The 12,892-nt window shown below is 44.1% G+C and overlaps 1 protein-coding gene across 8 annotated transcripts in view; it reads left to right on the forward strand.

Annotated features, from left to right (window-relative positions):
- Nucleotides 1-425: 425 nt before the first annotated feature.
- Nucleotides 426-12,892, forward strand: part of BCL11A (BCL11A, BAF complex component) — a 123,733-nt gene continuing 111,266 nt past the window's right edge. For 4 of the 8 annotated variants that reach the window (XM_027865379.1, XM_027865381.1, XM_027865374.1 and 1 more), the window contains exons 1-2: nt 1,668-2,227; nt 9,755-10,084. In XM_027865379.1, the coding sequence (XP_027721180.1) occupies nt 2,173-2,227; nt 9,755-10,084 (385 nt within the window). In that variant the 5' untranslated portion in view covers nt 1,668-2,172. Of the gene's footprint in view, nt 491-1,667; nt 2,228-2,480; nt 2,967-4,766; nt 4,818-9,754; nt 10,085-12,892 lie in introns of those variants that run through there. The other 4 variants (XM_027865375.1, XM_027865380.1, XM_027865378.1 and 1 more) reach the window with 4 other exon arrangements.

The raw sequence follows: 12,892 nt of genomic DNA on the forward strand, positions 1-12,892 counted from the left end.
CTTTTGTGAACAAACTGTGAGATTCCTATTACCCATTTTCTGTCCGTTTCTCTTTACTCTCCGTGGTTAAGGTCATTAATACAACTTTGCGTGTTAAAATATTTCTTAGAGTCACGGCTTAGCTTCTCTCTTCTCCTGCTACATTCATTCATTCATTGGTTCATTCATTCTCCGAGCATTTCTCTCTCCCTCCTTCCTGTCCCTCACTCCCAGTTTTTAAGTGAGGAAGACGTCCTTTCCTTCTCCCCAATCCATCCCAACAACATATCCGCTTTCCCCTTCCTTTCAGTTTCTCTAGATGGGTCATCCTTCGTTAAAAAAAAAAAAGGCAATGTTTTTTGGGGAGTAGCTGGCACCCACAGGCATACACATACAAAGCCCCCCTCCTCCCCCGTTCCTTTCCCCCCCCCCCCCCCCCCCCCCAGCTGGTACCTTACAACCTTGCAACTCGCTGTCTGCTCTCCTGGCCATGGGTGCTCAATGTTAAAGGGTAAGTTTCGGCGCGGCCGAAGCTATTGCGGTTACCGCTGCATCTCCTGCCTCCAAGCTGCTTATCTCTCCTTCCTGAACGATTTTGCTCTCTTGGACTCTTCCCCACTCTTGTCAGTAACGGCGCTGAGTCTCAGAGTTGTGTTTCTGTCTTTATTTATTTATTTACCCTTCTCTCCTTCTTCCTTTTCGGGCCGCGGCACCTCGCTTTCTTCGGATCCGTGCTTTGCAGTTTCATTAAGACATTGTCCCTTCTTCTTGTACTCAGACTTCCTTAGCTACCTATTCTGCCTGCATTTGGGGTGCAGGGGCGGGATAGGGGTAAGTAGGGAGATGTTAAGCTGGAGCTTGGGCTCCCCCTTTTCCCCTTATCTCCCTTTCTGGCTGCTCCCCGAAACCCCTAGAATCTCCCAGTCCTTCCTCTCTCCTTTACACACAGAATTTCTCCTTTCCTCTCTCCCCAACCTGGGAGCCCGAGGCTCCTGAAAGCCTCTGCCTTTCTGGCTGCTACGGTACACAAACTTCTTTTACAATTAATTCTTTACCACTCTTCGCATCACCCCCTCCCCAACCTCGGTGCTTCTCTCCTTGGGTTGTAACTTCAGAGTCAGTTATAAACTTCTGGTTTTTCTTTTCGTGTTTTTTTTGGGGGGGGAGGGAGAAAAGTTTCAAAAGTGCAGATTGATGTCGGCTTTCACTTCTGCTCCAAGATGCATGCACGCCCGGCTGTGTGTGAGGCTAGCTGGGGAGAGGGGAAGTGGGTGTGTGTAAGGAGGGGGGTGTCCTACAGCAACTCTACCTGGTCGCCCCCTGCCCCGCGCCTTTTTTTGCTCCTCTGTCGGTTCCCTTCGTCCCTTTCTACGTACATCTTTAGCGTATTATTTAAGCACTTCTACATCTTGTTTTAACCTTTCTTTTTAGAGGGTGGTGGGGAGACGGGGAGGACGTTCCCCTCCTCCCCAACATACACCTCTCCCTTCCCCCTCCCCCCTTCTTTTCTTTCCTCCTGGCCATGCCGTCTCCTCCTGTACTCGGCTGCGGCCACTTGTGAGCTCAATGCCCCCGCGCCTCCCCTGCCCCCCTCTCAGCACCACCCCCTCCCTTCCCACCCCCCCATTAGGCAGCTTGTGTCTGGCGTCTGGAGAGCCCCCCCCTTCCACCTCCCCCTCCCAGCACTGTCCATTGGCTTGTCCTGGTCTCTTTTTCATGTCCAGCCCCTGATGTGTGTCCATTGGTGTTAGTCTACCCTTCCCTCCTCCCCTTCTCTCCTGCTCGCCCTGCCCATGTTTTGTATGTCTCTGTCCATCCAGGCTCCTGACGTTCAAGTTCGCAGGGACGTCACGTCCGCACTTGAACTTGCAGCTCAGGGGGGCTTTTGCCATTTTTTTCATCTCTCTCTCTCTCTCCCTCTCTCTCTCCCTCTCTCTCTCCCTCTCTCTCTCCTCTCTCTCTCTCTTTTTTTTTGCCCAAAAAAAAAGCCATGACGGCTCTCCCACAATTCATCTTCCCTGCGCCATCTTTGTATTATTTCTAATTTATTTTGGATGTCAAAAGGCACTGATGAAGATATTTTCTCTGGAGTCTCCTTCTTTCTAACCCGGCTCTCCCGATGTGAACCGAGCTGTAGTTCACCAGCCGCCGCCGCCGCCGCCGCCGCCGCCTCCTCCTACTCCACAACCCACCATGTCTCGCCGCAAGCAAGGCAAGCCCCAGCACTTAAGCAAACGGGAATTCTCGCGTAAGTAACCCAATAATAATAAATAATAATAATGATGATGATGATGATGATGATGATGATGATAGTGACGGGAGTGGGAAAAGAGAAGATGGGAAAGAAAGGATGCGTATGCATGCGTTTCATTTTATTTTTGAGAAGGGGAAAAAAGAAAACACTTAAGTGAGGTGTAAAGAAATTAAAAGGGGAAAACCCACAGACCTTAAACCGCAACCGTGTTTGCACTTTTGGAGAAGCGTGCACCTCTCTTTTCGTTATTTCCCTTTCCCTCCTCTCTCTTTTAGCCTGCTTTTCCTTTATTTCTCTTTGCGAAAAGAAACGCTATGATTTCCCCCCTTATTTGCAAAATAATTAATGATAATAATGAGAGTAACTCCCAGACAACCCCGGGGAACAGAAGAAGGGGAGAGGGACTTCTTTCTCCAACCGCCGGAAAGAAAAAAAAAAAGTCAAAGGCTTAAAAAAAAAATCCTGGGAAGAAAGAGGTGAGACTGGACATCGGACGCCGGCTCCCATGATCAAGTGTGGACCAGAGAGAAAGTAATAACAATAATGCTAATGAATGGAAAAGTGGGACTTTTAGGGAGGGGGGAAGTCCCCCCCCTCCCCTCCTCCCCATAAGCCTTGTAGAGAAAAAGAAAGAGGTGGAGGAGAGAGGCGGTGAGAGGGAGACGAAGGGTTTGCGTTTGCAACGTGCGAGTAAAAGTGGCCGGTCTTTGCCTCCTTTTGTTTCCGCTCCGAGGTGGGTGTCTGTCCCGCTGTCTTTTGTGCCTCGCTCCCTCCCTCCTTCTATTCCTCCCTCCTCCTCCTCGTCCTCCTCCTCCTCGTCCTCCTCCTCCTCAGCCGCCGCCGCTGCTGCTGCCGCTAAAGGGCAGCAGGGGCAAGGGGGGTGGGGGAGGGCTGGGGGAAGGGAGGGTGGGGGAGATGTGGCTGCTGCCTGGACTGGTTGGCTTGGGTTGCTGCTGCCGCCGGTGCCGCTGCTGCTGCCGCTGCTGCCTATTCAGCCGCAGCTCGTGGCTTGCTTTGCTCTTTGCCGTCTTTCTTTCTCTAGGGCTAAGTAACATGCCCCTTCCCCTTCCCCGCCCCCGCCGTTCCTCATCCCGCAAAAGACACAAAATACGCTTGGCAAAATGCAAGATGATTTTTATTTTTCCTGCCAAAAACAGAGAAACTAAAAACCTCAGTAGCTGTACTCTGAACCGAGATTTTCCAACGTGCAGTCCGCTCTCCCTCTCCCCCCTCCAAAAAAGAGAAAATTCGCACGCACTGAGCACAAGGGGGAAAAAAAATCAAACCAAACAACAAACCAAACCACATCCCCCTAAACCCCTTCTCTTGCAAACTTAGTCTGCAGGCTTCACAGAGAGGGAGCGAGGAATTCCCTCCTCTTACTATTTTTTGGAAGATTTTCAAAAAAAGTGGAAGTGGATTTTGATTGGGAAAAATCTCGTGTCTGAATGTTTACAAGCACCGCGTGTGCGGGAGCCTCCTGCCAACAAACAGATACAGGACCCAAGCTAACCAAACCAGACCGAAAAGGAGAAAAAGCAACAGCAGGTCCAGTTTCTTTCTCTCCCCCTAACCCCACCTCAAACAATAATAGTATGAAAAGTAACATAAAATTAGATGCCCTGGAATCAGAGGAGGAAAAAGCAACAACTTAGTCTCTTACCTTCTCTCACTCCCCTCCCCCCAAACACATATAAATGACTGGAATTCACAGTATCCATCATTAATAGAAAAGCAGAACCTTTGGGAAAGCTAGATTTTAAAATTATTTTGCAAAACGAGGAACAACGCATGCTTCCACCTCCTTTCCCCTCCCTGCACCCCCTTTGGATTTTCCTCCCTTTTCCTCTGTTGGACTAAGGTAGGGGGAGGTTTCAAAATGGGCTTTCCTTCCACTTTGCTTTGTAACTACAAAACTCCCCGGCACCTCAAAGACAAAGTGGGGGGCGGGGAAGAAGGGGGATTGATTCCTAAGAACAAGTTTGCACCGAGGTTCTGCCTTGTGAATCTTGGGATCTGCAGGGCTCCGGGGCAATTCTCCCATATACTCTGGCTAGCTACTTTCTCCCTCTATCCTATCTGCTTAGTTTGGGTTAGAGGATTTGGGGGGGGGGTTGGGCGGGGCTGGGGTGGGGGGGGGGGACGCTGTTGCCCGGGGGGGGGGGGGAGGAGTTGTCAGAATAGCTACATTTGGCTGTAAGAACAGCCCTGGCGCTTATGTTGGCCTGGGCAAAGTTTTACTGCTAGGGAAAAAGTGTAAGGGATAGAAAAGCCAGCCTTGACGAACCCCCCCACCCCAGCATTTTTAAAAAATTGTTTATTAAAGTTAATGACTACCTACTCTAGATGCTTTTTTTAAAGGGGGGTGGTTAGGTTTGGCTTAGTAACTTCTCACACTTTCGAAGATCTTTTGCCTTCTTTCTACCCACCCCCACCCCAAACATGTTGCAGGATCCCTCCCTTTCCCCACCCCTTTGCATCCCTCCCTCCTTGGTTCCCCCATCCCCATCCCCCACTCTCCCCTAGCCACGCCGGATAGCGAACAGACCGGGCGCTCAGCGATTTGAAGTTACTATACTTCCAGGTACCCGAGGCGGGAGGGCAGCTTTTTTTTTTCCCTTAAGACTTAACAAAAAATTAGTTTATATATAATATACATATATATGTATATTTTTTGAAGGATGAGGTTGGGATGAAAAGTGAAGGTGAGGTTTTCATCGGGGGCAGCCTCTTGTTTCCTAGACTAACCTCCCAGCTGAGTTTTCAGCATCACCCCCTCCCCATCAGTCTTCCGCCCCCACCCCCCATCCCCGTGCATGTACTGGGTCGGGCAGCTAGTTATGTGGGTTGAAGGGGTTCTCTTATGTTAACTTTTAAAAATATATGTAAGTAATAAAGGGGTATCGATGTGGGGAGCTGACTGCTATCCCGGTCCCCAGCTGCATCACCCCCCCCAACTTCTGACCAAGCCTGAATGTTCTATTTGGTCGCTAGGAGGCAGAGCAAGATCAAGAAAGCTCAGCGAACTTGAACCTGACCACTACCAACCCGCCTTCCTCCAACCCTTCCCCCCCTCACCCCTCCCTTGAATTCTCAACGTTTTCCTTGGCGGGGGAGGAATGGATGTGTGTGTGGTGGGGGGGAGTGGAGAGCGCGCGGCTGCGAACCGGAGAATTTCCCTCTCCCTTTTTCCTCTTATTTCTTTGTTCTTAATTTTGGCTTTAAAAAATAAGATTCTTACTAGAGCCTCTGCAAATTATGCATAGGGAGAGCTATAGATAAAAAAATATAAGCAGTGCACAGCACAGCGTAGAATTTTTCTTTCGGAGTGGTGATGGTAGAAGAGAGGAAAAGAAAAAACGGAGCTTTAGAAAGCGCGCTTTTTCTCTGCTTTCCTTCCTAAGGGTGAAAGCAACGGAACGGTTTCCTCTGAAGGAGAACCTAGGTTTGGCAAGTTTGCACTTGGTGTCTAGATAGATTTCTCCATCTCCCCCTCCCCAATCCCTTTGCTGGGAGCATACATTCTCTTGGCCCGGGCGCTCGCCTCGCCTGGCCCTGCTGCTGCTGTTGTAGGAGATGCACACTCTCCCCTCCTCGAACCGACCCTCCTCCCTCGGGCTCCTACCTCCCAGCCTGGGAATCATAACAACAATAGTAATAGTCATCATCATCACAACAGTAATGCCACCAGCGTGATTAATAATGAATAACCAGACTACCAACGCGCGCGCACACGCACCAAATTGCAGAAGGAAAATTCATTTGCAAAGCTCCCCCAAAGCGGATCAGTAAAAGGGGGTGTGAGTGTGTGTGTGTATGTTTGAAATATAATTTCTTACGTGACTTGAGGCAGAGGGAGGAAGTTAGAGTATATGTATTTCTTTTTTAAAATGACTTTATTTCCAGCTCCTTCCAGACCCCAGCCCTCTTTTCACAAACTAGCAGGCAAGACGTATGTAGCTCTAGCCCCTTGCGTTATCGGGCTGGATGGTGTTGTGTTGGAAGCGGGGTACTGAGACAGTAGCAGCCCCAGGGAGCCCCATTCTCCGTTCGCTCCTCCCCCCTTTCCCCTTTCAACCGAACGGGAAAAGGGACCGGGCAGCCTTTGCACGTGTTCGCAGCGAGCGCTGCTCGGGAGCCTGCAGCTTTGCACGCTGCTCGCATTGTGCCTAGCAGACAGTCAGTCCTCTCTTCCAACTTCACTTTACGCACAGTGCCTCTTCAGTGGGCCCCCCAGCCCTTCCATTTTGCCCACCTTTAGTCCCCTTTGTCCCCCACCTCAGCCTGGCTCCTTTTCTTTTGCTTTTTTTTCTTGGGCTTTACCTTTCTTTAAAAAGCCAATGTTTCCATCCTCCGTTTGTTTCCTTACCCTGACAATCAAAGAGATACACTTGGAAAGCAAACTTGAAGAAGGCATTTCTCTCTCTCTCTTTCTTTCTCTCTCTCTCTCTTTCTCTTTCTCTCTCCCACACACACACTCCTCCGTCCTCTCCTTTTCCCCCTCCCCCACCCCCGTCTTCCGCCTCTCAGCGCCCCTCAGCTTCCCTCCCCATTTCCCTATTTTTCTTTTCTTTTTTTACTCTTCTCAGATGAGAGTGAAGGGAGAGATACCGGCTGAATCAGTTGCTGAGGCATTTAGGTATCTCTTGTCTGTCTTGTTATGTGAATATTGAAACATTTTATTTTCCACTTCTCATTTCACGTGAAGGAGAATTGGTTGTTAATTTTATTTCTTGCTATCTCTTAAGAGCTCATCTAGAACTCCCTCCCCCTCCTCAGACCCAAGTTTATGGGGGTGGGGTAGGGTGAAGGAGGGTAGGAAAATGGAGGGGGGGGATGTAAAATGGCTGAGATTAGGAATGTTTTTAGGGGAAGAGAAATTTGCATTAAAATACAGAGAAATTATCTGATGCCCAGAAAGGAAATGTTGATTGCCACTGAGAAAAGATGTCAATGCAAATCAGTGGCTAAACCAAGAGAATCGTATTTTCCTATTTCCTTTGTGCACCACTCTGTCTGATTTTTTAATAATAACAGCAATAATAAAAACACGTTTTGCTGTTTCTCTGAACATCTCCAGCCAAATGTTTTGCAAGGAACACGGTGTTAAACGTATTTCATACATTAGGATATAATTCTTGTTAATTAGCAATAATTTACGTTAAGAGCATAGAAAATGTTGAGGTTACAGGTTTTATATCTGTACATTTGATCATCTTGTTATTTTCAAGAACTTTGCCTCCTATAAAATTAATTAGGTGAAATGTGGAGGTGTAATCAGCAACCTCTGAATTACCACTTCATTTCCTGGTTTTGATTGTAAATCAGCTCAGTCACTACATTTAGAAGACTTTAACCAAGTCTGTTTTTCTGTAGTATTACCTGTAACTATTTGAAATCTAAAAGAATATTTTTTTTACTGCCAAATAAGATTTCCAATTTCAGAAGTCAATGAGGACCTGGGAATTTAAAAAAAATCTTGAATGGAATAATTTTGGCCAAGATTCCAGGTACTGCTGATTTTAATACATAAATATTTTTACAGTATTTTTTCTTCTGGCTTTAGAGCTTATAACTTGTAATTAATACTTAACAGAAAGATACATTTTCCTATATTAAAATAATAGTTCCTTAATTTAGACAGGAAGAATCTTGGAGAATGATTTCCTTATTCAATTAACTCACTTTTAAAAAATGCAAACAAATGTTCTCAAATAGAATAGCAGAAAGTTAGAATACAGAAAGCCCTTATGTTTATTTTTCTGTTCTAGAACAGTGTGCAAGTCTATTATGTGTTTACCTTTTGGTCAGTAAGTTGGAAAGAGAAACTCGAACGCTAAAATTGTTGTCTTTATTAGCAGTAACATAACCTTCATATTCCTGTGGTTGACCTTATGTTAAATTAGGAGTAGGACTGGAGGCTTGAAATTATGGAAGCTATCACTGTGTCCTACTTGGAGCTCAGGTGCAGTTAGGTAGTGCTCTCTCAATATTATTTTACCCAGCACATCTGGGAGCTACTCCAGATCTTCCCCCTCCATATTCAGTCTAGGTAGGGTTGAAATAAATTTAACCTGAGTTCACTGGATTTTTGCACTTTATCAAAATCTGTTCCAATATTCTACAGTCAAATTAAAATCTATTTTTTGATTCTCTGTGGCTTTAAGTTCATTAAATGTGAAATTGGCAGCTTGCTAAAGAAGGTCAGACTGATTAACTGTTTGAGAGTTGTACATATTCTGCTCCCTTTCATTAACTGACAGTGTTTGGGATGGGTTTTGCATTTTGTAATGCAGTTTGTTTTTGTTGTAGAGTAAGCATTGTGTTTCATGAGCAGAAACACAGCAACCCTTTTTTCCCCCTTGCAAGGTTAAAATGATAGAAGCTATTCTACTAGGTGCCAAGATATTTCAGGGCAAAGTTTAAAAAAGCGGGGGGGAGGTAAGCAGTAAAGCATGTCTTTCATGCCTACCTTGTTATACCATCCACTGGTGATTGTGTGTGCAGAAATAGCTCCATAATGAAGCATTTTGGAGCTCATTCAGAAAATTAGTTAACTTGGACAACATTAGAAGTATTTCAAGTTTAAAGAAAGGACTTCTCAACGTTGTTATGAAATGTGGCATTCAGTTGACCATACTGATTTTTCTATCATGAGGGCCACCAAGCACAAACACGTTTAGAATATTTTAGGCATTCCTTTCTTCAGAATGTAAGAAAAAAAAAAAGACTAGTTGGCTTATTTCCTTAAGTAGTCAAAAGTATCCTATTTAGCTAATGTGTCTAAGAAGAATTACCAGTGAATTTGTTTTTTGAAAAATGTGGCACAGTTTAAAGTGAGGGCCTGGCTGTCTGTTGGCAATGTAAATTATACTGTATTATGATTATTTATTTAGATGCTTTTGCAGGTAAATGTTATTTTTCTTAGGACCACCATGTAAATGTAGCACTTTATGCTTTTTGAGGTACCAGGCTTACATTTTATGGAAATGTACCTAACTAGATACAATTAGGTGTGCTTGCATTCAAACACACAGAGTTGTGTTACTGTGGGCTACCAATTTTGTACTTGGGAAGTTTAGAAATGAAATCATTGGTTTATGGAAAAAGAAACACATTTACTTTTGGGTCTACAACAATGTTACTATATTTTTTATCTTTTGGTGGATGTTATGTAATTCTTACCCACAATATTAACCATTCATTTAAAAATCCCATTTGGTTTAAACTTCCAAACCAGGCAAGTTTACTGTACATGTGTTGTGTAGTTCTGCACGTTAGGCAGTTTCCTTAAAAATGTGAGGAGCGGGTCTCTTCGATAAATTCCTTTTCTTGTTGATGTCAACATTCTCATAAATTTTGTATGTTTGTATTTTCTTGGCATCTTTTTTTTTTCCTCTTTAAAGCCTAGAGACATTTAATGTAATGCAGAGGGGTTAGATTTAGGATTGAAAAATTGATTTTTTTCCACCCTTTTCCTCTGTTTTCTAACACCTGTGCTTTATGTCTCCCAAACTGCAGCCGAACCTCTTGAAGCCATTCTTACGGATGATGAACCAGACCACGGCACGTTGGGAGCGCCAGAAGGGGACCATGACCTTCTCACCTGTGGGCAATGCCAGATGAACTTCCCATTGGGGGACATTCTCATTTTTATTGAGCACAAACGGAAACAATGCAATGGCAGTCTCTGTTTAGAGAAAGCTGTGGATAAGCCACCTTCACCTTCGCCAGTCGAGATGAAAAAGGCGTCCAATCCTGTGGAGGTTGGCATCCAGGTCACGCCAGAAGATGACGATTGTTTATCAACGTCATCTAGAGGAATTTGCCCCAAACAGGAACATATAGCAGGTAAATCAGAAGCAAGGAGAAAAGCTGTTTGCATGTTTTCTTTCCTTCTGCAATAGGGGCTATATAACTAAGCACTAAGGAGTGGTGGAGTGCTTTATGTATCTCTCCATGTAACTGTCCACAGTAGCCCTGTAATTTTGATCCTGTTGCTAACATTCAGAACACAGAAAAATAAATATTTTCCACACCACTGAGTAAGATGTAGGCCATACACACACACACACACACACACACACACACTCACTCTCTCTCACACTCACACTCGCCCTCCTGCCCTATCTACATCTGCTGAGACTCTGTTTCTCTTTTTTTTTTTTTTTTTTTTTGATTTTGCGAGGGCTGGTCCTTTGTCTTGTCCTTGATACACCAAGCCCAATTTCTGGTGTCCACCATTTTCCACCTTGGTGTCATGCCTAGGATAAAGTAATCACGTGGGCTTTTATGGGTCACCCAATGATCTCAGTGCTTTAAAATGCCTTTCAGGGATACCCAAGGGGAGAGATTAGTACTGAGACTTTCCTAAACTGGAAATGGTTTGGCAGGATGGTTGAAAAGGTGGGGAAAGAGTTAACAGAGCTCTGGGGCTACCCTTGGATCCATATTGGCTGTCAGCAGTACGGGGCTGTAATTAAACACAGCCCGGTGGCAGGGATGACACCGCGACCTTGACTTTAAGATGCCATTTTCGACTGGCCAGGCCAGAGTAGAGAGGGCACTTTCTGAAGCGCACAGACATGCTTATTCGAAAAGTTTAAGGGCATGTTGGAAATTTCAAAAGGTTGGTTTGACAGGAAAGGCTGCTCTCTGCAGCCTGCCTCCTCAGCTAAATGATAAATGCTTCTCTGTGCTCTCTCTTGTCTCTGATGTGGTTTTGACAGATGTATCTTGATTTTGTTTGTGGTTTACACAACCACATGTCACCCTTACAAATGTCCAGCCCAGAGTTCCACTGTTCCTGTTCCAATATGATATAAAAATTCCATAAAAAAATACATGTATAGATTCAGTGCCCTTTTCCTTAGATAATTTTAACTAGAAGGCACCTGGATGTGTGAGTTTCTAAGGAGTTGAGAGAGGAAGAGGAAATTAAACATAGGAGAGCTTAATTTTCCCTCATCTAGGTGAGAAAGAGGAGCCCCCTTATGGGTAGATTCCTAATCTATTAAGATAGCCCCTTAAAACATGTTTATGAAACTCCGGTGGCTTAACATATCAAACCAAGTGACTGGATGATCTAGCAAGACAGAAATGGAATTTCCACCAATAGAGCCCTCTCCTCAATCTTTCCCTATAGGCAAAAGGAAGAGAAGGGTTGGGTTAGTTTGAGAAAACACAGTGCATGTAATCATTTGATACACTGGAGCTTGTCTCTCTGACTTGGTTTGGCCATAGAGTTGAACCATAATAGTTCAGTGGGTCTTAGGGGATTAAATGTCATATTTCTCTCTTCCCCCTGGAATCTAATCATTAAAATCAAACTTGGCATTTGTATTTTTTCTTTTTTTTTTTAATAATGTTCACAGTAGTAACATTGAGATTTTTTCCCCCTTCAGTTAAATGAAGGTTCTGCTACCAGTAAAGCTGTATTTGAAAGTGTTTTTTTTTTTTTATCCAATTTATGTGACATGCAGGTTAAAGATTTTTTTTTCATAGAGTAGTATGTGGCAGTGACCATTTCCATGTGCTGTCTGTGATTTGAAGGAAAATGAACAGAAGTATAAGGCATGATTAATGAAGCAAGAGCTAGTGGAAAGGGATTTGTAGTCTTTGGAGATCCAAAGTCATGCTAAATCACCAAATATGGAGTAACACTTGCATGATGTAACATCGTATTTACATATTGAACTGCTCTGTTTAAAAGACAAAACACAGTATCTGTCAAGCAAGAATTAAAACCACACTCCTCACCATGGTCCCAAATAGGTTGTTCAGACTCAGATACCCAGCTCTAAAATTCTGGGATTCTGTTCGTGCAGGAGTGATACAGGAACTGGGGGCAAAGCACTATGGTTCAGAATTTTACTGTTATATGTGTGAGTCTGAGAAATGGGATTGCCAAGTAATGAGACAATTGGGGATGGAGTGGTTTTTACCTTGGTGGTTGTCATGAAGGTTCTAGTTAGTTATTATTATTAATTATTATTTTTATTTGCTAAGGATAAGTTACAGTACCCATGCACTGGATAGGGAAGTAGGAAAAAGTGCTAGATGTTTTTATGGGTGATATTTAAAAATAAACTGAACCTAATGCTAGTAGTTTTCATAAGTAGAGACAATATCTGGGGTATATTATAGGTATACAAGTGAGGTGATCCAAGTGGAGGTAAATGCACTGATAATTTGCAAGTCTGTGATTCCTTTCGTTGTATTTAATCACCTTTCCCCACCCTGGAATCACTGGATATAAATAGTTTGGGCAGATCTCAAAGCAGTTATGTCAGTAGCTAGAATCATGGCTTCTAATAACTGAGATTAATGAATGAATAGTGTCCTATGGTGAAATTAGCATTCCAGTCCATTGAGGACAATATGACTCTAGGTACTTGGGGTGCACTTTAAAGCAAAGTTTAGGAAGACAGTTATATACTTCCAGATGCATTTCTCTAAAACACACGTTTTCATAGCTTCTTTTCATTTCATGATCGGGAAAGAATGGATCCTAGTAATCATTCAAAAGATATTTAAAAATGCCATTTGAAAGGAGTAGAAAAGCAATACTGTCTTATTAGGGAAGGAACACGATAAATTACTAGAAGAATGTGTTTGGCAACCACATGAAAAGGTAGTCAGCTAAGTGGGTTTTATTAA

This window comes from Vombatus ursinus, unplaced genomic scaffold (assembly GCF_900497805.2).
Source record: "Vombatus ursinus unplaced genomic scaffold, bare-nosed wombat genome assembly UNPS02014778.1, whole genome shotgun sequence".
Lineage (NCBI taxonomy): Eukaryota > Metazoa > Chordata > Mammalia > Diprotodontia > Vombatidae > Vombatus > Vombatus ursinus.